The sequence below is a fragment of the Lepidochelys kempii genome, chromosome 6 (assembly GCF_965140285.1).
Source record: "Lepidochelys kempii isolate rLepKem1 chromosome 6, rLepKem1.hap1, whole genome shotgun sequence".
NCBI classification, from domain to species: domain Eukaryota; kingdom Metazoa; phylum Chordata; order Testudines; family Cheloniidae; genus Lepidochelys; species Lepidochelys kempii.
The window spans coordinates 101,696,864-101,723,677 of NC_136385.1; the positions used below are offsets into that span (position 1 = coordinate 101,696,864).

Genomic DNA, 26,814 nt, shown 5'->3' on the forward strand with positions numbered 1-26,814 from the left:
AGTTTTCGAAATGCCAAAACCTTTGTGAAAATCTCCCAAGGCATGAAGGACAGAGGCCATAACAGGGACCCGAAGCAGTGCCGCGTGAAACTGAAGGAGCTGAGGCAAGCCTACCAGAAAACCAGAGAGGCGAACAGCCGCTCTGGGTCAGAGCCCCAAACATGCCGCTTCTATGATGAGCTGCATGCCATTTTAGGGGGTTCAGCCACCACTACCCCAGCCGTGTTGTTTGACTCCTTCAATGGAGATGGAGGCAATACGGAAGTAGGTTTTGGGGACGAAGAAGATGATGATGATGAGGAGGTTGTAGATAGCTCACAGCAAGCAAGCGGAGAAACCGGTTTTCCCGACAGCCAGGAACTGTTTCTCACCCTAGACCTGGAGCCAGTACCCACCGAACCCACCCAAGGCTGCCTCCTGGACCCAGCAGGCGGAGAAGGGACCTCCGGTGAGTGTACCTTTTAAAATGCTATACATGGTTTAAAAGCAAGCATGTGAAAGGATTACTTTGCCCTGGCATTTGCGGTTCTCCTAGATGTAGTCCTAAAGCCTTTGCAAAAGGTTTCTGGGGAGGGCAGCCTTATTTCATCCTTCATGGTAGGACACTTTACCACTCCAGGCCTGTAACACGTACTCGGGAATCACTGTAGAACAAAGCATTGCAGTGTATGTTTGCTGGCATTCAACCAAAATCCGTTCTTTATCTCTCTGTGTTATCCTCAGGAGAGTGAGATATAATTCATGGTCACCTGGTTGAAATAGAGTGCTTTTCTTCAGGGGACACTCAGAGGAGCCCATTCCTGCTGGGCTGTTTGCCTGTGGCTAAACAGAAATGTTCCCCGCTGTTAGCCACAGGGAGGGGGGAAGGTTGAGGGGGTAGTCACGCGGTGGGAGGAGGCAAAATGCGACCTTGTAACGAAAGCACATGTGCTATGTATGTAATGTTAACAGCAAGGTTTACCCTGAAAGAGTGTAGCCACTGTTTTATAAAATGTGTCTTTTTAAATACCGCTGTCCCTTTTTTTTTCTCCACCAGCTGCATGTGTTTCAATGATCACAGGATCTTCTCCTTCCCAGAGGCTAGTGAAGCTTAGAAAGAAAAAAAAACGCACTCGCGATGAAATGTTCTCCGAGCTCATGCTGTCCTCCCACACTGACAGAGCACAGATGAATGCGTGGAGGCAAATAATGTCAGAGTGCAGGAAAGCACAAAATGACCGGGAGGAGAGGTGGAGAGCTGAAGAGAGTAAGTGGCGGGCTGAAGACAGGGCTGAAGCTCAAATGTGGCGGCAGCGTGATGAGAGGAGGCAGGATTCAATGCTGAGGCTGCTGCAGGACCAAACCAGTATGCTCCAGTATATGGCTGAGCTGCAGCAAAGGCAGCTGGAGCACAGACTGCCACTGCTGCCCCTGTGTAACCAACCGCCCTCCTCCCCAAGTTCCATAGCCTCCACACCCAGACGCCCAAGAACGCGGTGGGGGGGCCTCCGGCCAACCAGCCACTCCACCACAGAGGATTGCCCCAAAAAAAGAAGGCTGTCATTCAATAAATTTTAAAGTTGTAAACTTTTAAAGTGCTGTGCTTAAAGTGCTGTGTGGCATTTTCCTTCCCTCCTCCACCACCCCTCCTGGGCTACCTTGGTAGTCATCTCCCTATTTGTGTGATGAATGAATAACGAATGCATGACTGTGAAGCAGCAATGACTTTATTGCCTCTGCAAGCAATGATTAAAGGGAGGAGGGGAGGGTGGTTAGCTTACAGGGAAGAAGAGTGAACCAAGGGGCGGGGGGTTTCATCAAGGAGAAACAAACAGAACTTTCAAACCGTAGCCTGGCCAGTCATGAAACTGGTTTTCAAAGCTTCTCTGATGCGTACCGCGTCCTTCTGTGCTCTTCTAACCGCCCTGGTGTCTGGCTGCGCGTAACCAGCAGCTAGGCAATTTGCCTCAACCTCCCACCCCGCCATAAACGTCTCCCCCTTACTCTCACAGATATTGTGGAGCACACAGCAAGCAGTAATAACAGTGGGAATATTGGTTTCGCTGAGGTCTAAGCGAGTCAGTAAACTGCGCCAGCGCGCCTTTAAACGTCCAAATGCACATTCTACCACCATTCTGCACTTGCTCAGCCTGTAGTTGAACAGCTCCTGACTACTGTCCAGGCTGCCTGTGTACGACTTCATGAGCCATGGCATTAAGGGGTAGGCTGGGTCCCCAAGGATACATATAGGCATTTCAACATCCCCAACAGTTATTTTCTGGTCTGGGAATAAAGTCCCTTCCTGCAGCTTTTGAAACAGACCAGAGTTCCTGAAGATGCGAGCATCATGCACCTTTCCCGGCCATCCCACGTTGATGTTGGTGAAACGTCCCTTGTGATCCACCAGAGCTTGCAGCACTATCGAAAAGTACCCCTTGCGGTTTATGCACTCAGCAGCTTGGTGCTCCGGTGCCAAGATAGGGATATGGGTTCCGTCTATAGCCCCACCACAGTTAGGGAATCCCATTGCAGCAAAGCCATCCACTAGGACCTGCACATTTCCCAGGGTCACTACCCTTGATATCAGCAGATCTTTGATTGCGTGAGCTACTTGCATCACAGCAGCCCCCACAGTAGATTTGCCCACTCCAAATTGATTCCCAACTGACCGGTAGCTGTCTGGCGTTGCAATTGGTATTCATGCGCTTCAGGGCAGGGGAAAGCAAGTCACAAAGTTCCATGAAAGTGCCCCTACGCATGCAAAAGTTTCGCAGCCACTGGGAATCGTCCCAGACCTGCAACACTATGCGGTCCCACCAGTCTGTGCTTGTTTCCCGAGCCCAGAATCAGCGTTCCACAGCATGAACCTGCCCCATTAGCACCATGATGCATGCATTGTCAGGGCCCATGCTTTCAGAGAAATCTGTGTCCATGTCCTGATCACTCACGGGACCGCGCTGACGTCGCCTCCTCGCCCAGTATCGCGTTGCCATGTTCTGGTGCTGCATATACTGCTGGATAATGCGTGTGGTGGTTAATGTGCTCCTAATTGCCAAAGTGAGCTGAGCGGCCTCCATGCTTGCCTTGGTATGGCGTCCGCACAGAAAAAAGGCGCGGAACGATTGTCTGCCGTTGCTCTGACGCAGGGAGGGGCGACTGACGACACGGCTTACAGGGTTGGCTTCAGGGAGCTAAAATCAACAAAGGGTGTGCCTGTACATCAAGGAGTATTTCAGGCAGGACTGCACGGAGGGTTCCAATAAGAAATGGTGCACCTAAGTTATCGTTGTTATTGGAACAAGGAGGTTAGCCTGGCCTCTGATTGATACATGGCTAGATTTAGCTCGCTGCAGCTTCTCTGTGAGTGACTGCAGTGTGATCTAGACAGGGGAGGAGGCAAATGAGTACAAAACAAATCTGGTCTATTTCTTGTTCTGACCCACTCCATCTATCTTTTACATCTTTGGCTGGCAGCAGACGGTGCAGAAGGACTGCATGCCATCCACATCTCATGGCTGCTCGGCAGAAGATGGTACAGTACGACTGCTAGCCATCTTCATCTCTTGCCTGCCTGGCATAAGATGGTACAATACGACTGCTAGCAATCCTCATCTCTTGCCTGCCTGGCAGAAGATGGTACAGTACGACTGCTAGCAGTCCGTATCGCCTGCCCGCTCACCATAAGATGGTTCAATAGGACTGCAGGACTAAAGAGAATGACCTGGTCAAGTCACTCCAAATTTAGTCCCTGCGCCCATGTCTGCCCAGGCGCTCCCAGCCGACGTGGCCAGGAGCACCTCGGACACGACGAGGACGACTACCAGTCGTATTGCACCGTCTGCTGCCAGAAGGCAATGGGTTGCTGCTACTGTGCAGCAAAGCCGTACCGCATCTGCCAGCACCCAGGAGACATAGGGTGACGGTTACCTGAGCGGGCTCCATGCTTGCCGTGGTATGGCGTCTGCACAGGTAACTCAGGAAAAAAGGCGCGAAATGATTGTCTGCCCTTGCTTTCACTGGGGGAGGGAGGGAACGGGGGCCTGACGATATGTACCCAGAACCACCCGCGACAATGTTTTAGCCCCATCAGGCATTGGGATCTCAACCCAGAATTCCAATGGGCAGCGGAGACTGCGGGAACTGTGGGATAGCTACCCACAGTGCAACACTCCGGAAGTCGACTCTAGCCTCGGTACTGTGGAAGCGCTCCGCCGAGTTAATGCACTTAATGCACTTAGAGCATTTTCTGTGGGGACACACACACTCGAATATATAAAACCGATTTCTAAAAAACCGACTTCTATAAATTCGACCTAATTTCGTAGTGTAGACATAGCCTAACAGCTTTAAGAAAAAAAGTGCTAATGAAATTCCTGTTTGTTCATGCCTTTCATTATCAGGTTACTTGGTGTAACTTACGTATTTCATCAGCATTCTGATATCAGGGGCTTACAATTACATTCTTTATTAGCTGTAGTCATGGGTTTGCAATAAATTAGAATACAGAAGGAAAAAAAAACCTATGTAATTAGGTTGTTAGGCTGAGCCAGTTTTGATGTAGGCTGTGTTCTTAATTTGATTAATTTTACACCCCTTTTTCTCCCACTCTGTCAAACCCTCATGCAGCTATCCTCATTAGCAGAGCACTTCAAGTAGTAATTAATAACGCACTGAAGGAATGATTATGCAAACACTACTCCTGCCCTGAACCAGCATCAAGGCCAAATGAAGAGTTACTAGATTTATCCAGGTGTCAGAGTAGCAACTGTGTTAGTCTGTATTCGCAAAAAGAACAGGAGTACTTGTGGCACCTTAGAGACTAACGAATTTATTTGAGCATGAGCTTTGGTGAGCTACAGCTCACTCCATCGGATGCATTCAGTGCATTCATTTATTCAGGACACTGTGGTGTGAGTATTGTGCTGCTCCAGCTCCCTGGGAGACACAGGGCGGTTCGTCAACGCCTTAGACGCGTAGGAAATCTGCGGCTGACTGGCTGCTGAACGGGGGACCGTGCCCCGGCCAGCGGCTGGGTGCGAAGCAGAATTTTCTCTCCACCCCCGGCGGTGGCACCAGCTCCTCTCCCGCTCTCCGCCGCCTTCCAGCACGCCTAGCTCCGAGGGGTTTCAGAGGCGGCGGGGGGGGATCAAGGGCGAGCCCCGCCACAACGCGCCGGTGGAACTGAGGGCCGGCCGCAGCCCAGGCTGCGACCCCTCCGCTGGAGCCCCACGGAGCTGCCCGGTCACTGTCAGGCCCCTTTTGGGTCCACCTGAGCGAGTCCAGCTATCCCCGCGACCGCCTCCCCCGCAGCCGCGGGTCCTACAAAGTAACCGGGCCCGCACCCGGCCCCCTGAGTATGGGGGACCCCGCACCCCCGCGGGGCGCCCCGGACCGTTACCTACCCGCACGTAACGCTCCCTGCCCGACCCGCCGCTCCCCGCTCGACTGGGGGCTGCGCACATGACACCGCTGCCCTCCCCCGCCTTCTCCGTTCTCGCAACCCGCCCGCCTGGCTTGCCTTCCGCGGGGCAACCACAACGCCGCCTGCTATTGGTGCGGAGCGAGGGGAAGCCGCCATTGGCTGAGGCGGTTGGGATGGTCCCGCCCCCGGCTTTCCCAGGCCCCGCCCCCCCTCCGTAAGGGACCCACGCGTACCAGACGGCTGATAGGACCCGGAGGGAGCCCGCTCCGGAACGGGAAGTGACCTGGCGCTGCGCGGGACGATTCAGGCGCCGGCAGCGCTGGAGCTCAGGTGAGCAGCGTCCCTGAGCCCGGGGAAGCGGGGGCGGTGCAGGGGACGCGGCTGCGGCTGCGTGCGCCCCTTGCTGCAGGGGCAGGAGCTCGGGACCACCCGATGCAGCGGCCCTGGAGCACCCATTGCCCCAGCGGGTGGCGGGAGCCCTGGGCGGTACCGGCCGCCTGGCTCAGCGCCGCGGCGTGTGCCCCTCTGCGGCGGATGGTCCTGCGGGCTCCCCGTGTCGCGCTGGGAGTGGGGGGTCTGGTCCCGAGTGGGTTGGCTGTATCTCCCCTCGGGACCAGGGCCGTGTTGAGCTGGGGGCTGGACAAAGGCAGCGTTCTCCCCACGAAGCGCTTTCAATCTAGGGGTTTGTTTGGCTGCACGTGACAGCTAGTTGGGTGAATGTACAATTTGACTTTAGAGAGTAAAAGGCGTTAGGTGGAGCTGGTCTGGAAGGACACCCTCTATATATACATGAGATTTTCAAAGTGGATTACACTAAACAGGGTCAAGGCATTGTTATTTCAGAATAAATGTGTCCACACAGGATGCTTGTTCTGGAATAACTCCATGTGTAGACAAACCCTAAGACCCTAACCCATATACGTGCTTAACTTTACATACTAATAGTTCTACTGGGTTAAATATGTGTACAAGTCTTTGCAAAATGAGAGCTAATTCAGAAATGGACGGATACCAACGAAGTGGGTATTCACACACGAAAGCTTATGCTCTAATACGTCTGTTAGGTGCCACTGGACTCTTTGCTGCTTTTACAGATCCAGACTAACATGGCTACTCCTGATACTAGTCTAATACAGGTTTTAGAGTAGCAGCTGTGTTAGTCTGTATCTGCAAAAAGAAAAGGAGTACTTGTGGCACCTTAGGGACTAACAGATTCATTTGAGCGTAAGCTTTCATGAGCTACAGCTCACTTCATCGCTCATGAAAGCTTATGCTCAAATAAATTTGTTAGTCTCTAAGGTGCCAAAAGTACTCCTTTTCTTTTAGTCTAATACAGTAGTTCTTCACCTTTACTGCAGCCTGCACCCCTTTGGTTCTCAAAATATGTTCTCTCACCCCTTATCAAAAATCATTGAAGTAGGTCAGTTCTTTAAACCTAGATATATTTTTTTGTTTGTATATTACAGTAATCGTTAAAAAATGTATAATGTTAATAAATACATAGGTTTGATGAAACAAAGTAGTTGTACATACATGTCTGTGCTTAATTTGTGTTTTTGATGATTTACTTTCTTAAAAAATCTGGCATGTCTCGCACCCCAAAAAGGGCATCTCACACCCCCAGGGGGTGTGTGCACCCCAGGTTAAGAACCACTGGTCTAATAGATACAACATATATGTACTGTACCTTTTTCTCTCTCTTTACAAATAAGTGCCAGCTATCTCAATCCAGCCATTAGTTTATGGCTGATTTCCTATAGGCATCATGGCTCTAGATTAGAGGCTATTAGCCTTACAGTTTTTCTTTTGATACAGGTCTTTCATTTGTTGATTTGACCCCTGGATTAATAAACTAGTTGTCTTTCGCTTCCTGCTGGCTGTTGTTACATGTGCAGTATACTAGGGATAGTTGCTGAACTGGTTATGAAAGTAATTAACCTGAACCTCAATCCTTTTTCCTGCTTCAGCCTTTTAAATAAGGTTTTCTTTTCCCAAGCTTGTTTTTTTAATAGTGGTTTCCCCATTGGTTCGTAGCCTGTCATTTCGATGTGCTCTCCCATTGCAAAAGTCAGTAGGTCAGTAGTTCTCAAACTTTTGTACTGGTGACCCCTTTTACACAGCAAGCCTCTGAATGCAACCCCGCCCTTATACATTAAAAACACTTTTTAATATATTTAACACCATTATAAATGCTGAAGGCAAAGCGGGGTTGGGGGTGGAGGCTGACAGCCTGTGGGCCCCCCCCATGTAATAACCTCATAACCCCCTGGGGGTCCCACCCCCCATTTTGAGAACCCCTGCAGTAGGTGTTGTAGTCTGTCTCCCAGGCTTAAAATCTTGATTTAAGGCCAGAGCGATCCTAAAAAGTTAGGTCAAACCATCTACATAGTTCAGGGGTGTGAAAAATCCACACCTCCTGAGCTATGTAGTTAAACCAATCTAATCCCCAGTGCAGACAGCACTAGGTCAACTGAAGAATTCTATATATTCTGTTTTCTGTAGACCTAGCTATTGCCTCTTGGGGAGGTGGATTAACTACAGTGATTGGAGAACCCCTCCTGTCGCTGTAGTGAGTGACTCCACAGTAGCAGTTTACATGTAGACGGAACCTAAATCTTGCATATTTGGAGGATTTCTAAGTGAGAAGCTCTCTGGATGACCCCTTAAATAAGAAAATCTCAAAGGCAGGGTGAAAGTTCAGGATGGTTAATGAGTAAATAAGCTCTGGCAAGGAAAATGCCCTTATGAGAAGTACAGTAGGCATAAAGCACAGCTTTTGTGGGTGTTTTTTTGTTTTTTTTCAGAAACATGTCTCAAGAAAGTGAGCATGGGAGATGGACAGTATCCAGCAGTGATGAAAGTACAGAAGAAAATGATGATGCTGAGAAGCCATCTACATCTTCTTTGTCTCTCAGTGGACATGGCAAAACTAGTGGATCACAGTACCCATGTTCAGAGGCCAGAAAAGTTGGTCAAAAGAGAAAAGCCTCCCCTGTGAAATTTAGTGATAAAAGTTTTTCTACAGAGATTTCACCAGCAAAAATCCAGAGAACTTCCCAAGAAGGTTTAGGCTGGTGCCTTTCAAGTAGTGATGAGGAACCTGAATCTGAAGGTCAGCCGAAGCATGCACAAAAGGAAGCAGTCAAAGTGGAGAAATTCAGTGCACCTAAAAAGCAGCCTTCACATAGATGTGAAGATAATGAGCTCCCAGTGAGCCAAAAGCCAGAAAAACATTATAAGGTAGCAAGTGAAGGCCAGGACACTTGGGATTTGTTGAATGGAGGGAATCCTTTCAGATTCTTTGTCACTAAAGTCAAAGGTATTAAGTCTAAGTACAACTCTGGAGCCCTTCACATAAAAGGTGAGTGTTTAATTCCTACAGAAACAGTGTTTCAAGTAGAACGGGAGCATTAAAGAAAGCGTTCTTGTATATGTGTGTTGTAAGTATGTGTAAGCATTACTGTAATGTAGCTTGACTTTCTTAACACACAAGTCGTGAAATTCAGTTATAGTCCCTCTTTTGGAAATATGTAATATATGGATGGTATAAGCTGTGTTTTATGGCCATAACCCTTTGGGTACCAGTTCCCAATACAGCCTCTGGGTTAGAGTGCACCCTTGGAATGCATCTACCTGAGAGAGGTTGCATGGTGCTTGCATTGCTTCCTTCTGAGGTTCTGCTGAGGGAGAAGGATTTGAATTCATTATTAGGATCTTCTAGGAGCCCCACCAGTTGGAGGCTCCCTGGAATAAAGTGCATTTCCTAGGTGCTGAATTACCTACCCCTCAAAATTTGCAATTGCCTTATACCACTGTGAATGCTCTTATTGCTGAACTTTTAAAGCTCTTGGATCTGCAGTCCTAGAAATGACTGGAGATCTGGGTGTAACCCAAAGTTGAATAACTCCTTCTGTGTGGAGTATTGACACTTCAAAGATGACACACCAGATAAATAGGCCAGTTATGGCTGATGTGCAAAAAATAACTTCATATTTCTTAATACATATGTTGTACATCTTGAACTTCAGCAGCAATGTTACACTAACAGTCTGTGTACATTTAATTAAATAGTCATAGTGTGCATTTATTTCAGTATGAGAGTTGTGGGCTGACCTTTAGCAAAATGGAAGTGCTTGTACCAATATGAGTGTACATATTTGTAGCCCTGTACTTGTGTACAATGAAATTAAGTGATGAGAGTCATGCCTCAGGGTGTGGTTGATTCTTTAGCCAATATTCTCACCAGTGTTGTCTGACGGATCCATACCACGAGATTTTAAAGGAGTAAATCAAGATGCTGAGGATTCTCACATCTTTGACTTCAGTGGGACTTGAGGGCTTTCATCTTTTCTCAGAAGTGCTCTGCATCTTGCTTGATTGAGCCCTGAACTAGGTGATAGTTTTTGTGCATTTAATCTGCAAAACCAGGTTTTGTGGGAAGAGTCTTAAAATATTTCATCTGATAATATTTTGGGAAAGCATGCATGTGATTATATTTTGAACTAAATCTTTTAGTGCTTCACACATTGCATTATCTGTGAGCAATCTATTATAAATTCTAGTACACAAAGAATATGAAGCTTCTGTCTTGGGCCTGCAATAAGACTCTTGTGTGGCCTCTTTGACTTCAGTAGGAGTTGACCTCTATGAATCCAGTTGCAGGATCAGAGGCTGTCTCTCTGCTCTAGCTGCATTTGCTTCTCCTCCTCCTTCCCCCCCCCCCCCCCACCACCACCCAAAAAAAAAAAAAGTGGGAAAATGCTGAATTGTTGTCAGGAGACTCAAGTCCTTCGTGTCCAGCACAAGCATAGTATGGACAGTATCAGTACAAATATCTTCACGTTACCTTGCCGATGTTCTTCAAATCTGTTTTGGAGGGCCTACCTTCAGAGGTGACAGGGTAGCTCATTCTCCATTGCTCACTATATTCTTCCATTCTCTGCTAACAAGTTTGCTATTTTTTTGGTAGACAGACAATCAATGAACTGGTCTGTCACCCCAGATTATTTCACAAACAGTTGCTGATGCTGCTTGTCTGGACTGCATTTAAGCCAGCAATCTAGATGAGGAAGTCTCCCTATCATTTTACTAGGACCATGTGCAATAGTAATTAACAAATTGTTACAAGATCTAAAGTGTATATGAGTATTTTACTAATAAAGATGTGGTTAATAGTGTGTTGTTTTTTAATAGATATTTTGTCTCCTCTCTTTGGGACTCTTGTATCTTCTGCTCAGGTGAGTTTTATGTCTTGCTGTTTTGTTTTGTTTTTCCCTTTCAAATTTTGAACTCACTTTCAATGGTTTATGCTGATATAATTCCATTGACCTCAAGGCTGCTACTCTGGACTCCTCCAGTGTAACTAATATCAGAATCTAGCCCTTCCCATTTAAATATAACTGGAACAGTGGGAAAATACTTAAAAAGCCACACGCTTTCTGAAGGAGACATATTTTATGTCTGAGTGAAATATTCTCTCTTCTGTTCAAAATTCAGGCTAATCCTAAAAAACTTCATCTTAGGCTATGTTTTCACTTTCAGAGTACAAACACTGCATTTAGAGTACAAACACTGCATGCCCAGCTAGCATGGATATCAATAGCAGTGTAGATTGGGGAAGTACAGCCTTGGTGAGTAGAGTACGGACACGCTGGATCTTTTGTGTATGTACCCTACACTGCGCTCTATGCTTCCAAGCAGTGACTCCCATGAGCCTGTTTTTATCAGTGTAGTATCCAGCTGCCTCTCTGCTGCTGGAGTCTTTCCCCACAGCAGTGTAATGAAAAATAATATAAAGTGAGCACTGTACACTTTTTGTATTCTGTGTTCTAACTGAAATCAATATATTTGAAAATGTAGAAAAACATCCAAAATATTTATAATAAATGTAAATTGGTATTCTATTATTAAGTGTGATTAATCTCATGATTAGTTGCTATTTTTAATAGTTTGCCAGCCCTACTTGAAATGTACTCTAAAACATAAGTACTGCTGTACACACCAGTAATTTTCAGTGCAAAATATTTCTCCCTGTAGTTGCTGCTTTAGTGAAGTCTTTGCCCTTTTTTTAACTGGCCTTTCCTTTTCTCTCCATTGTAAGTTTAACTATTGTATAGATGTGGAATGGCTCATAAGACAGTATCCACAGGAATTCAGGTATGACTTTTTCAGGATATTTTAGAATTCTGTGTTAAATCATAATGATTTTTTGTGTGTGTGCATGAAAATTACTTAGGCCTGGATGCACAAAAAGAGTTAAGTGGCTAGGTCCCTGGTTTAGGTGCTTAAGTCCCAGTTTCAGCTTCACTGCAGTGCACAAAACTCTGCTGAACTCATGTGGCACCTAAGTTTTTGCTGTAAAAGTTTTCTAGGTGCCTGTGTTTCTGCCTCTGAGCATGCACACTGCTGCCTCACCCTAGGTGTTCGGGAGCCTATCTTCTGTGTAAGTCTGCTGACCGCTGGTGCCTAGGTTAGCCAGCACTAAAAATGTCAAGGACAGGGCAGGCTGCAAAAAAGAGAGCAGATTCTCCCAAAACTGGAGGTTAACACTGAAGTTGGACTCACCAACTAGTCACGAACTGTGCTTCTGATCGCCCACACTGGTTATCCGGAATCTGAAAAAAAGAAATCACGCAGCCCCATTTATTCCAGTTCTCTGGCTCCCAATCAGCACATAGGTCCAGTAAAATGAGGCATTATTTAAAAACTCTGCTCACTGTATAAAATGTTCTTCTGATCCCCAAAGGGCCAGCCACATTACCGGATCAATATTAGTTTGGATCTTACCCAGAATACCACATTGCCAGCCAATCTTTTAGTATCTAAAATGAAAGGTTTATTATAAAATAAAAGAGAGTTGTTAAATCATCAAAATGGTCAGATACATACGTAAGACTTCAGAGTCCATATATCAGGTTCTTAGCAGCATTTGTGAGTTTGCTGGCTTGTAGAATCCCTCTGGAATGCATGCAAAGCTTGGATGGGTCTGTCAGTCCTTTCCTTTGTTCAATGCTTCAGTTTGTAGAGAAATTACCAAGGTGAGAAGCAGGATTGAAGACTAAATGGAGAAGATGCAATTTCCTTTTTATATCCTTTGCTATGTCGCTTGTACTTACTTTGTCCCAAACACAAATTTACAGCATGTGGGAGTCCCCTGGTCACCAGCATGTCTCTACATGTCCTGCTGACTCATAAGAAACCCCTGGCTTCTCTTAATGGGTTCATTGTATAGCTGATTGCCCTTCATGGCCCATCTAACTGGCTAGATGGTGCTGATGTCAAACTGTCTGGGGATGTGACCCAGAAAAATGGCACAGGTTTGAGATACAGATATATTGCACATTTATAACACACAATAGAAAGACGATACAAATATATAAACAAGATTATCACACTTGGCAAATCCTAACTTTTTTCTACTGATCCCTTACATGGCATATCTTGTATAAGATTCATGGCAATTTTATAATACTGGTATTAGTAATATTATAAATGGTCACACATATTCCATACAGTGTTGCAAGCCCTACAACAATTCACAAACCAGGGTAAGATAGGCATTCGAACACCAAAGTCACATGCAGGGCCTGATCTGGTAGGAGGACTCTGGTCACGCTTACAGCACACTTGTGGATAGAGTGGAGTGGAGTGGCGTGGCGGGGAGATAATAATATTTGGGATTGTGATAGTACCCAGGGGTCAGAGTCCAATCATTCTGTGGGTGCTGTGCAAACATAGTTGCTGCCCCAAATGATGAGCAGTCTGAAAAGACCAGAAACAAAGGAAGGGGAAGTGAAAAACAACATACAAGCAAAATAGTCTGTGTGGCAATAGGCACATTTTTTAATTCCTCCCTTTAACTAACACACACACACACACAAAGGGTCTAAGTAGGAAGAAAACAACAAGGTACTTCTGTGGCTGGTAAAAAGATTAAAAAATACAAACTAGCAGGGAGAAGCATACTAACAGGCAGGCTCAAATAAATTAATAGCTTTCAGCCCTAAAACTGTATGGCCTGGATGTATAAAAGGAGTTAAGTGTTGAATGCTGAGTGTCTTAGCACCCAACATTTTGGCACCTATAAAATCACTGATTCACAAACCCTGAGTTTTGCATCTGGGCTCTCTACAGAATAAATGGGGAGAGAGGCACCTTAGACTACAATTGACAAAACCCAGCTAGGCAAGGCTATGCTAGGCAAGGAGCTGCTAAGCTAGCCAATGGGAGATGCCAACAAGAGGGTGTGTGCTAAGCCCCACCTATCTCATGAAGGTATAGGCATCTAAGTCCGGGCTGCAGGGAGGCAAATATCTCTGCCATTCTCAACTGAGACTCTTTCCTGGAGTTAGGCTCCTGTGCTGTTTTTGGAAGAAGCCGGGAGGGGGAGAAACTCCTTCCTTCCCTTACAACTTTTAGACCAGTGGTGAGGGTACTCACCTGGGTTGTGGGAGACCCAGAGTTCAAGTTTTCCCTTGGCCTGAAGGGGAGAAGGGATTTGAACAGGAATTTGCCACCTCTCAGGAGAGTGCCCTAACTGCTGTTTTATTCTGATGTGGGGCTCCCTTGCTCTCTCCTGTTTGAAGCTGTTCCACTTTGGATGAATAATTAGTCATTTGGGTGAGAGAGAGAGAGAGCGAGCAAGCAGGAGTGACTCTGTAGCCTGGTGGTTAGAGCACTCACTCAGGATGTGGGAGACCCACAAGCTAGTCCTCCTGTTCCAATGACTCTTTAACAATGAAGCTTCAACAGGACAGATTGAGGAAGCCCAGTATCAGAATATATCCTAGTTCAGTGGTAAGACCACTCACCTGAGAAGTAGCTGATCCTTAGGCAGAGGGGGGACTTGAACCAGGCTTATTGTTTTCTTCCTTCTTAGACCCTGTGTGTGTGTTAACGGGAGGAATTAACAAAAAAAATACCTGTTGCTCTATGGACTATTTTGTTGGTATGTTGTTTTTTCACTCCCCCTTCCTTCGTTTCGTGTCTTTTCAGACTGGTCGTCATTTGGGGCAGCGAGTATGTTTGCATAGCACCTTGAATGATAGACCTCTGGGTGCTATCACAATACCAATTATTGTTAATATCTCCCTGTCACTCCACTCCATCCTTATCTTTGCGTGCTGTAGGCTTCTAAACAAAATGTGTACATTATTCTCCTAAATGTCACTTTGCTGTTTCCATCACACTAGAAATGCAATGGAGTGGAGCATTAGGGAGTGAATATGACTGTCAAAATGCTGTGGTGAACTTTGAGCAGGAGTGCTATGCAGATCACTACCTAAGGGAGCCTTTCTCAATGCTTCTGAATCTAAGGTCTTCCAAGGGGATTTTATCTGCTGCTTTCTTCTTAGAGACAAAAGTGGACAATATATTTTATTGGACCAAGTTCTGTTAGTGAAAGAGACAAGCTTTTGAGATAGAGAGTTCTGGGTGACCTGAAGAAGACATCCATGTAGCTTGTCTCTTTCATCAAGTGCTTCTTCAGGTCACCCAGAGCTCTGTGTAGTTCAAAAGCTTGTCACTTTCACCAACAGTTGTTGGTCCAGTAGAAGATATTACTTCACCCACCTTGTCTCTCTCATATCCTGGGACCAGCACAGCTACAACAATGCTGGAAGCCTGCCTTCTGAGACAGTTTCCCTTTTGGTCTCTAAATCGCTCCCGCTTCTCTTCCAACTGAGTTTGTAGCACCTCTTTCTCAGAAGCTTATATCCTAATCACTTCTTTAATTCCTTGGTGTTATTGATTGGCAGTGCAAATTATACCTCCCTTTCTTTGCTAGAGTGTGGGAGTTGGGAACCAGAAATTGTAGCTACATGAAAGAGCAGCTACGGTAGATTGCTGCCTCTGAGTAACCTGCTAACCCACCTGATAAAGTTTTTATTAAAATCCATCACTTTTTAATTTTGTTTTAAGGAAAAAACCATTATTAATAGTACATGGTGAAAAGCGAGAATCCAAGGCTGAACTGCATGCACAGGCACACCCATATGAAAATGTCCGCCTTTGCCAGGTAATTCACTCTTAACTCATCCTTCTTTTGACAAGACAATATCGTAACCTCTGCTGGAATACCATAGTACAAAGGACCATGCTAGCATAGATCATAATATTGTAGGGCAAATGGTGTTTATGAAAATTCCATTTGTCTTCACACTCTTTTCCTAGTAGTGTATTATGTATGGTAGAGGATTTGTTTGTATATAATGTCATTCAGTACCTGAACATAAATCCTACAAGTTTTATGGGCTCCACAATAAGCATGCTTTATATTCAACCTATTACTGAAATAAGAGAGCCATTTCTTTAAAAAAACAAAACAAAACCTCCTCCTAAAGACATGGTTATGTATTTGAATATGTAAATGAGGTGTGACTTTTGGTGTTGCAACTACTAGATGCCGGTGATTAACAAATTAAAATATTGTATTCCCAAAAGAGCGGTCTGGAGTGGTCTGAGGGGTTGCTTCTCTCTCCCTGGGCAGTGTAAATAAACAGTGTAGAAATATAGAATTGCCTTTCATCTGTAGTTTCTTGTATGTCTTGCTCCTCTCTCCCACATCAAATAAACCTTAATTTTAACTGCCTGCAACAGAGCTGTCACACCCCAGAAGGCTTTGAGTGTCTTTGGAAACACTGCTCTTAAATACCAAAAGAACTTTGGCCTAATGTCTCAGTCACAATAATGGTGAATGGTGTAATATGTAAAGATTATTCACTTTTAGCAATTGGAGATTGCATCTACAGGTGCTTGGGGTAAAAGTGGCTGTGTTGTAATTTGGTGATTTCTCCACTAGAGAGCAGTAATTGAAGCAAAATGCAAGCTGCAACCTTCTCTCTTTTTGATTGTATTAGGATGTTGGTTTTTTTAATTACCTAATTTTCATTGTTCTAGGCTAAGCTGGATATTGCCTTTGGAACCCACCACACGTAAGTAATTGCTGTGAAGCAGGAAAGTCCAGTTTTAAAGATAATGCTGGGGCTGCTGTATAAAATGTATGCATTATCTCTAATGCTTTAAAGAACAATTCATAGGGTGGGAAAGCTGGGTTATAAAGATGCTTTTGAATTTAAAGGCTAGTCTGTACATTGGTAGAGACTGAGGTTTCAAAGAACTGCATAGTGTTCCCCATGGTATTTACAAATGTTTATAAGTGGGGCCCTACCAAATTCACAGTCCATTTTGGTCAATTTCATGGCCATAGAATTTTAAAAATAGTCAATTTCACAGTTTCAGATGTTTACAGCTGAAATTTCACAGCGTTGTGGTGGTGTAACCATGGAGGTCCTGACCCAAAAGGAAGTTTTGGGGGGTTGCGGGATTGCCACTCTTCTTCTGCTCTGCTGCTGGCAGCAGCACTGCGTTCTGGCTGGGCAGCGCCCAGCTCTAAAGCCAACGTTACTGCCAGCAGCAGCCAGAAGTGAGGGTCACAGGATATGTGGGGGTGGTCCCCTGGAGCCTGGCACATGGTAGGAGCTCCCAGCTGGGGTGTCCCCAGCCCTGCCCCATCCCTACGATAGCCATATAGTGTGGGGGAGATCAGATTTCATGGTCCATGATGTGTTTTTCACAGCCATGAGTTTGGTAGGGCCCTATTTATAAGGATCACAGTGCTTTGTTTCATTTCTCAGCCATAACTAACTCTCAAGGAGACTTAATGTTTTTAGCCTGTTACTCTTTTTCTCACTTAATAAGTCATGGATTTCTAGTCTTTTGATTTAAAAAAAATTATTCTAGGAGATTAAAACATGCTGGCTGTTTTTTTTAAAAAAGAAAAGTGGGTAAGGGGGGGCTTGCAAATTTACAAGGATAATTGCTTAGCCAGCAAACTGAAGGTAGCAGAAAATCAAATTTGCACATAGTCCAGGAATTAAGGCTTCTGTTCTGTAATCAATCTTGGACAGATTTCAGTAGGCCACTCAAATACGCTGCACTCACTTTTGCAGTTACAGTTCTTGCTTATGACGCAATATAAACATGTATCTTTACAAATCTGGACTAATGGCCATTCACTACAAAAGCAAGTTTAAAAGAAAGCTGATGTCTCTTTGGAAAGTTTTAAATGGTGTGTGTGTGTATGTATGTATGTATGTATGTATATATATATTTAAGATGAAACTGGCATTTTATAGTATGCCTGTGGTTGACAGGATGTATTGCTGAAAAATGACACTTGTGACACTGTCAAGATTGGAACCTGAACATTGGATAATAAACCACAAGTGTCCTTTCTGCATTGTTACTGATAAACAAGCTAAGAACTTTTCTCTGTTATTAAAACAAAACAGTTATGGTGCAATTCATCTGAATGCAGATGGTACCCATAATACCCTAAGCACTACTTAAGCAATAACAACTTGGTGTTTAATGGTGCCTATGCTGGTTTACAGGTTATCTGAACTGGGATTAATTTTAATCCTTGATGCTGTGTCAGTATACATCGTCCCATGATCACATATAGTTTAACAGAGGAGAAAGGCCACTGCTATATGGTTTGGGACCCCTCTTCTCCCCCATATTGATATCATTGCTGTTTTCCAGTGGCATGTTTTATTCCTGTACAATTTAGATTTCAGGACATCTCTGATGTCTCTTTTTCCTATCTATTCTTTGGTTTAGAAAAAAAATTCTAGGAGAATAAAACAGGTTTGCTTTAGAAAAAGAAAACAAAACTGGGAGCAAAAGGGTTGGATTTTTAAGTAACTGCTCCAGATAGGAGTTTTGGAAAATGGGAAAACTGTCACAAATGGACTCTTTACAACTCGGTGTAGCAGAGTATTGAGTTTGCAACCTGCAAGCCAAAGGTAGAAAACTTCCTTAGTTACTGGACACTTTCTGGGTTTGAGATAGAAAAAAGGTACTTCTTGGATTTCAGACATTACAACACCTAGCTCTGTTGAAATTGGTTACTGACTTTTATGGAAACTTATAAAAAGGTGAAATGAAGGTAAAAAGTGGGTTTGAAAGGATGAGCATCTTAAATGAACTTTCTCATGAATATGCCTGCAGCTGACCTTCATCTTGTTTGTTTAGGGAGGGGAATGCAAGAGAGGGGGGGAAAGAAATCAGTACTTGTAACAAACAAGAAGAGTCATACTGTTCCAGTCAGTTTTTCTCTCTGGAAGAGACAGGCTGTTGTCTGTTCCTGAGTCGAAGAAATTAGGCTGCAGGAATGAGTGGTTATTCTTCACATTGTTAATTGTTTATTTAAACAGAAAGCAGTTCTATTGTTAAGGTTAAGCACAGCTGGCACTCCACTATCATCCTTTTTTTAAAAAAAAAAGCCTTCAAATGATTGTCTATAATTAATTAAATGGCATGAATAACATTGTATAGCATAGCATGAACATCCCAGCTTCATTAAAGTATTCTCTGTATGCTGCATTTTATTTTGTTCCCCACAATGTATTTTGAGTTGTTTTAAATGATCATATTAAATGTTATAGTTCTATTCGACCCTAATGTTTTGAAAAGGTGCATCCTCTGACTGCCTTTCAGAAGTGCATTACCCAAAAGACCCAGGCCATTGCAGATGAAGCTTTGCGGTCTCCAGTGGGCTCAGCAACTGAAAATATTTTAATCGCAGACCTTGGAACATCATAAAACCCTTCTCATTCCAAGACATGCAGAGAAGACTGTAACACGGGTGTACCTTTCCTTTGTATGTTTCTGTTGGTTTGCTTTTGTGGCTTCAGGCTGCACAGAGTCAACCACTGTGTTTTAGAGGCTGCTGGAAGAGTATTTTTGACAGCCGCTGTTAACTTTAACTTGATCATTCTTATAAAGATTATCCTTTCATGGAATTGTAGGACTGGAAGGGACCTTGAGAGGTCATCTAGTCCATCCCCCTGCACTTGTGGCATGATTATTATTTAGACCATCCCTGACAGGTGTTTGTCTAACCTTCTCTTAAAAATCTCCAATGATGGAGATTCCACAACCTCCCTGGGCAATTTATTTCAGAGCTTAACCACCCTGACAGGATTTTTCCTAATGTCCAACCTAAACTGCCCTTGCTGCAATTTAAGCACATTGCTTTTTGTTTTATCCTCAGAGATTAAGGAGAACAATTTTTCTCTCTCCTCTTTGTAGCAACCTTTTATGTACTTGAAAACTTTTATCATGTCCCCTCCCAGTCTTCTCCTTTCCAGACTAAACAAACCCAGTTTTTTTCAATCTTCCCTCATAGGTCATGTTTTCTAGATCTTTAATCATTTTTGTTGCTCTTCTCTGGACTTTCTCCAATTTGTCGGCTTCTTGCCTGAAATGTGGTGTCCAGAACTGGACACAAAAATTCAGTTGAGGCCTAATCAGCGCAGAGTAGAGTGGAAGAATTACTTCTCGTGTCTTGCTTACAACACTCCTGCTAATATATCCCAGAATGATGTTTGCTTTTTTTGCAACAGTGTTACACTGTGGACTCATATTTTGCTTGTGATCCACTGTGACCCCAAATCCCTTTCTGCAGTGCTTCTTCCTAGGCAGTCATTTCCCGTTTTGTATGTGTGCAACTGATTGTTCCTTCCTAAGTGGAGTACTTTACATTTGTCCTTCAGACCATTTATCCTGTTTGTCCAGATGATTTTGAATTTTAATCCTGTTCTCCATAGCACTTGCAACCCTCCCAGCTTGGTATCATCTGCAAATGTTGTAAGTGTAGCTCTATCTAGGTTGTATTTCCTTAGTTTGTTTATGAGAAGGTCATGCAAGATAATAGCACAAGCTATACTAAAGTCAAGATATACCACATCTACCACTTCCCCCTATCCACAAGGCTTGTTACCTTGTCAAAGAAAACTATTAGGTTGGTTTGACACAATTTGTTCTTGACAAATCCATGCTGACTGTTATCTTATTCTCTTCTAGGTGTTTGCAAATCGAATTCTTAATTATTTGCTCCATTATCTTTTCGGGTACTGAAGTTAGGCTGACTTTGACACAAACTGTAATGTAAAAATACTTATTTTATAGTCTAGCCACACTGGATAAAGAATTTGATGTATGAGTTTCCAAAAACTACATTATGTTGAGATCCCTAACTACTTTGCCTAAACTATGTCATGAGCTCAAGTGAAACTACAATATCTATTTTCAATAGTGGGTATTTCAATCCCAGTTTGCTGAACACTAATGTTCAAAGATTAAAGCAAAATTTCTGAAGATGGTATCAGCCACGTGAGTTTAGAGTTATATTCTGTAATGGTTAAGAGACTACATGATACCATGCTAAGGAAGAGATGGAAGTCCATTGTAAACTCGGTTTGCACTGCAGGACTGTGTGTGCGCTCGCTCGCGCGCTCACTCTCACTTTGCAAGATCCAGGTCTTTATATATTTTGGTTCCAGGTCATTATATGACCTGAGCTCCGCACAGGCTCAGGAATCAGGCTGCCTAGACCTTACAAAGGCTCCAGTCCTTCATAGTGCAGTTAATTATCCAAATGATTTGAGAGGAATGGGGTTTAATAGAGCAATCTTTTGAATTTTTATTGTGCTCTATATTTTCTTACTATGGTACTTCATGAATTTTGTGCATTTATTTCTAAGGAAAATGATGTTGTTGTTATATGAAGAAGGTCTTCGAGTTGTGATACACACATCCAATCTTATTGATGCTGATTGGGACCAGAAAACTCAGGGGTAAGCAACTGTTTTTGGGTTTTTTTTGTTATAGTAGAGGCTTTGCTACCTAACAGTTGTTAAATAGGGAGGCTACATGTCTCATGCTGTAATGTGTGTTGAAGATGACCTGAAAAATGAAGATGAGGAATGGACTTTTTTTCCCTCTCCACGTTTAATAAATAAGGCCTGATAGGTGTTCATGTGTAGTTTGGTGGTGGTGGGATGTTGTCTTACTTTTACTAACTACTGTGGCTCTGCAATGCCATGTCGGGAGAAACTGGATTTACTTGTGCAATCACAATGGACACATGACTGGGGATAAGATTTGGACTCTTGCTCTCTTTTTATTGGTGATAATTCATGAGAATAGAAAAACACAGGCTGACTTTCATATATGGAGGGATTTGAAAAACTATGGTAAAAATTTTAATTTTTTTTAAAAATTTTAAAATTTAAAGTTAGTAACCTAAAGCCTCATCTAAGTCTTAAGGAAATACAGCTATTATTAATCAGTCATCTGGAAGCAACCACAATAAAGTATAGCTTTATTCTGAAAAGAGACGCTCTAAAAATGGTATCATAGAATGTTTAATTGTATCTCAGTTGTTTCAAGATCTAATTTGGTCAGCTTACAAGAAAGAACATACAGTATGCCAAGAATTTTTTTTTCTTTTTTTAAACTTGGCTGCCTATATTTATACGCCTCAATCCATATCTAGACATCTAAATACACTTGCCTGTTTTCAGAATGAACAGAGCAACTGCATCTTTCATGGAAGTCAATGGGGATGCACCAGTTTAGTGCATGTGATAGTCACTTCGCTTGTTAGATACCTAAATGAGGTTTTAAGGCAGCTATTCACGTAGCTGAAGTTGAAGTATCTTAGTTCGAGTTACCCGGCCATCCTCACGGTGGTGAGTTGACCACGGCAGCTCCCCCATCCACTCCGCTTACTCCTCCTGAGGTGGAGTACAGGCATCAATTCGGGATCGATTTATCACTTCTAGATGAGACATGATAAATCGCTCCCCAATAGATCGATCACTACCCGCTGAGCCGGCAGGTAGTGAAGACGTACCCTTAGTGTCTCACCAACAGAAGTTGGTCCAGTAAAAGATATTACCTCACCCACCTTGTCTCTCTAATGTCCTGGGTCCAACATGGCTACCACACTGCATTTGGCAATAAAATGTTAGTTTTGGGAACTTTCGCTAAACAGCATACCCTAGAAATCCTCTCCATATAGCTTCTTTCTGGATAATTAGTTTCCAAAAGTTGCCTGTTCTTCTAGTACTCTCAGGAAAAAACTCTCCATCCTCCTTAATAAGGCTTTGGAGAACCCTGAACAGGAGATCTAGGGTTGTGAGGAGGCTCATAGGAGACCATTGTTTCTGCCATCTAGAACCCTAATCTTCTGAAGAGGACACCACTGACTTACTTTGAAGGAGGATGGTGGCAGATCCACACCCTTCTCCATAGTAGAAAGAGTTTGGGGAGGTGACTGACTCACTCCTTTTTCTTATGTCCCCATTTCTGTGCTGAAAGAAGTTTTGGAGTGACAAATGATTGTCCCCTTCTTTCAAAGCATAAAGACCTTTCAGGCCCTCTAGCTTTGGTTCATTTAACTGTTTGTCATTTCATGAATTAGTGGATAAATCTATTTTGCAGGAGTGTAATTTTCAATTTATAGTGACAGTTCTGGATACAAGTATTACTAGTCAGTCCAAACACTGAGATTCAGACTATTATTTATTTAACATTTGTATATAGCACTAGATTTATGGGATGGGGATAAATAGTCAAAGTGGTGCACAGTCTGTGACCCAGTGAGTGTAATTGCAGTCTAGTGTTCCAAGAAATTTATAATAGATAATACATTTGCCATTCTATTTTGACAGAATAATAAATTGTGTTCTTAATTAACCTTCCATTTATATCTGAAGAGTGAGCTGAGATTACTGTGCATGCTTGACAAATTGATTAAGCCAGTCATTTTATTAGTAATTAATAAAGTGTTTCTATCTGGGATTCTGACTGGACTGCTCGATCTACTTTTCTTAGAATATATATATAATGCAATATATGATAAGTGAATAAATATAGTGCTTTAGTGTTTCTTTCCTACTTTTTTAGAATATGGCTAAGCCCCCTATATCCAAGGCTGCCGCATGGAACCACTGGTTCTGCTGGTGAATCTGTAACCAATTTTAAGTCTGACCTAATACTCTATCTGATGACTTATAATTCCCCTACTCTCAAGGAATGGGCTGACATCATCCAAGAGCATGACCTTTCAGAGACAAGGTATGCATCATCTCAGGCTACCTTTTAATGTGGATACCTTTGAGTGCCTAGCCGCTGAAGAGCACAACGTAGGTTATACAGAGTTGGGAGTGTTTTATTTAAGAGATTTCTGATATATTGATTTTAAGAATTGCAATTTAATATTGTCAGTTAATGTATGATAAGGGGTGCAAAGTTCCTTGGCTTTTTATAGTAAATTTAGGATAAGTCACTGGACCCCAGAACTAAATTAAAAATAGTTTATTTAAATGTAGAGTTTGTAACCACCAACTGGGGTAGGGGCAGGGAAGAGGAAGCTGGAAGGCCCTCTGTAAACTATGCTGGAAATGCTGAGAACCCAACTTTAGTGGAGAGAGAAACCTTTTCTGTACAAAAAAAATTAGAAAAGGATTTTCTATTAGCAATAGTAAAAAACACTCTGCTAAAAAGCAAAGAATAAATCTGTATAACTTTGGGAGAAAGGAAAGAGACAGTATGGAGAGGCTGGCATTTGCTATCAAGCTAGCAATCAGTAATGGACTATTGTGTAACAAAATACACTGAATACAATCCAGCTACTCTGTATTATTAGTTCTGTTGTATTTATGTACACTGTATTTTGACAGTGCTAATGTATCAGGCCATGCTGATAAAGTTACTTAAATTGAAATCCGTGTTGAATCTTGTAAATGGAAATTGTCCATGTAAATTTTTCTCTAAGTGAGATTTACATGCTAAATGGAAGATGATGGCTTTGTCTATAAAATAAAGTACTCTGTCTTCCACTTTCTGTTCCTCACCTGGCAATTCTGGATGCTAGTTTGCTTGAATGCCTTATGTCCCCTGACTTGTTTTTCTCTTTTTTTTTTTTTTGGTTCATAATACTCCAAATCCTAAATAAACTAACATATATTTAATTTTTTTAAGAGTATATCTGCTTGGATCAACCCCGGGACGATACCAAGGCAACCAAAAAGAAAAATGGGGTCACTTTAGACTTAGAAAGGTATTGGAATTGTTCACTTTTTTTTCTCCTTTTTTTATTTTCCTTCTCTTTTCATAAATAACTTTTGTGCTGACTTCTTTTGGTTATTTTTAATCTTTCCATCTCTTCATTACAGTTTTCTAATGTTAACTGTAAGCTACTTAACTCCTTTTTTCCAACATATATGGCTGTCAGAATGACATTTTCTAAAGGAAAAAAGAAAAGGAGTACTTGTGGCACCTTAGAGACTAACCAATTTATTAGAGCATAAGCTTTCGTGAGCTACAGCTCACTTCATCAGATGCATATCGTGGAAACTGCAGCAGACTTTATATATACACAGAGAATATGAACCAATACCTCCTCCCACCCCACTGTCCTCCTGGTAATAGCTTATCTAAAGTGATCATCAGGTGGGCCATTTCCAGCACAAATCCAGGTTATCACTTTAGATAAGCTATTACCAGGAGGACAGTGGGGTGGGAGGAGGTATTGGTTCATATTCTCTGTGTATATATAAAGTCTGCTGCAGTTTCCACGATATGCATCTGATGAAGTGAGCTGTAGCTCACGAAAGCTTATGCTCTAATAAATTGGTTAGTCTCTAAGGTGCCACAAGTACTCCTTTTCTTTTTGCGAATACAGACTAACACGGCTATTACTCTGAAACTTTTCTAAAGGAAGTGGGAAAACCATAGATTATGGACTCCATATATCATGATGCCAGACTTGTTACATATGTCAGTAAATAGCAGATCAGAAGCCATTTTAGTGGAAGAGGAATACTTACCTGAGTAGGCGCATAGCAGAAGTTGTCAGTAGGCATGACAGAAGGAAAAGTCAAATTCAGTACAAACTGACCTACGGATAGGATCATTCAATGTTAATATTTAAATTGCTGCCATAGTCACTATTAGATTGGCTCTAAATGACCTGGAAAAAAAGTACTGTATATTTTTCAAGTGTGACTACATTGATAAGGAATTGAAAATGCAGGAGGTTGGCCAGCAAATATGATGGAACAAAATAAGCATATTCAAGTTGTCTTCAATTTTTGGCTTGCTATAACTGGTTAAGGTTAGGGAATAACTGAATTTTCTACATCACTTAGTAAATCAGTTATTAAGCCACATTCAGAAAGTTTCATACAATATTACATATTTTACTATAGAATATCTTTCCACTAGGGATTACTGTAAAAATACTCTATTTTTTATGGTTTTGTGGAGATTTATTCAGAATTGTAAGAAGATACCTCATGTTATCTGTTATATGCACATTTCCAAAGTTTAGAAGGCACACTATACCTAACACAGGGATTGGCAACCTTTGGCACGTGGCCCATCAGGGAAATCTGCTGATGGGATGGTTTGTTTGTCTGCAGGTTCCGCAGGTTTGGCTGATGGCAGCTCCTACTGGCCATGGTTCACCGTTCCAGGCCAATGGGGGCTGCAGGAAGTGGCGGCAAACACATCCCTTGGCCCACGCCGCTTCCCGCAGCCCCCATTGGCCTGGAACGGTGAACCGCGGCCAATGGGACCTGCAATCGGCCGAACCTATGGATGCTGCAGGTAAACAAATAGTCCCATCCCACCAACGGATTTCGGGCCACATGCCAAAGGTTGCTGATCCCTGACCTAACACCTCTTTGGCATGTGGTAATTTCATGCTCTGCCAAACTTTTTACCTGTCATGGTCAAGAAATTCTAACACCATCTTTCACAAATGTCAGTGAGCTGTTAAATGTGTCATTTTGTCTCATTCATTTTCCACTCAAAGAAGTATCCACTCTTTGACCGCCCGTTGAAATCTGAGCTACATGCTCCCTCATTATGACATAATGGAAAGTCAGAGACTGCAGATAGCTTTCAACCTTTCACTGGACAAGGAAATTATAAAGGTTAGATCCCCCTTGTAAAGTAAATGTTTGAATATGTATATTTATTTTATGGTTGGGATGAAAAACTCACCTTTTATAGTATAATGCAGCTCTCATCATGAAGGTGGTGTCTGTCCTTTTCTCAGATAATTTAATTGGCATTTACGGCCTTGTCAACTTTGGTTTTGTGTATTTTCCTAATTATCCTTTCAGTAAGAATATCTTAGAATCTTGAAGAGGAAATTTTCTGTGCCTGCCCGCCCCCTCCCCCCAATCCAGCCCTCACCCCCTAATGCACTTTCTCTCGGTATCACTTTCACTCTCTCCTGGGCATCTGAGGCTGGGAATTTTCAAAGGAGGCTAAGGGAGTTAGGTGCCCAATATCCATCACATTTCAAAAGACTTATGTGACTAACTTCCTGAAACATGGAGGCTGGGATTATCAGAAGAATCTAAGGATTCTGGCAGTTTCAGTTCATTTGAACAAAACTATTTTGTAATCTCTTTTCCCCATGGAAAAGAGCATCATGGGTTTTGAATTGTTTTTTAAAGTTGAGTAGTGTTTTATATTGGACTCTTGAATAGATAATCCAACTTTTTTATTAGTGGCAAATGAAGTGCTTAATTATAGAGAGCATCAAA

The 26,814-nt window shown here is 42.9% G+C and overlaps 2 protein-coding genes across 5 annotated transcripts in view; one reads left to right on the plus strand and one right to left on the minus strand.

The window, feature by feature from the left end:
• The window catches only part of EFCAB11 (EF-hand calcium binding domain 11), a 125,723-nt gene extending 113,209 nt beyond the window's left edge, over positions 1-12,514 (minus strand). Inside the window, exons 1-2 of one of the 3 annotated variants that reach the window (XM_078853370.1) lie at positions 12,290-12,514; positions 11,966-12,015 (exon numbers count right to left, since the gene is read on the minus strand). Coding sequence is in view for 2 of the 3 variants with exons in the window: in XM_073349405.2 (XP_073205506.1) it covers positions 5,382-5,441 (60 nt within the window). In the remaining variant the exon portion in view is untranslated. Of the gene's footprint in view, positions 1-5,381; positions 5,544-11,965; positions 12,016-12,289 lie in introns of those variants that run through there. The other 2 variants (XM_073349405.2, XM_073349407.2) reach the window with 2 other exon arrangements.
• Positions 5,654-26,814, plus strand: part of TDP1 (tyrosyl-DNA phosphodiesterase 1) — a 114,356-nt gene continuing 93,195 nt past the window's right edge. For both annotated transcript variants that reach the window (XM_073349395.1, XM_073349397.2), the window contains exons 1-9: positions 5,654-5,731; positions 8,206-8,762; positions 10,595-10,638; positions 11,502-11,557; positions 15,320-15,416; positions 16,298-16,332; positions 20,950-21,042; positions 23,159-23,329; positions 24,236-24,314. In XM_073349395.1, coding sequence (XP_073205496.1) covers positions 8,210-8,762; positions 10,595-10,638; positions 11,502-11,557; positions 15,320-15,416; positions 16,298-16,332; positions 20,950-21,042; positions 23,159-23,329; positions 24,236-24,314 — 1,128 coding nt within the window. In that variant the 5' untranslated portion in view covers positions 5,654-5,731; positions 8,206-8,209. The remainder of the gene's footprint in view (positions 5,732-8,205; positions 8,763-10,594; positions 10,639-11,501; positions 11,558-15,319; positions 15,417-16,297; positions 16,333-20,949; positions 21,043-23,158; positions 23,330-24,235; positions 24,315-26,814) is intronic.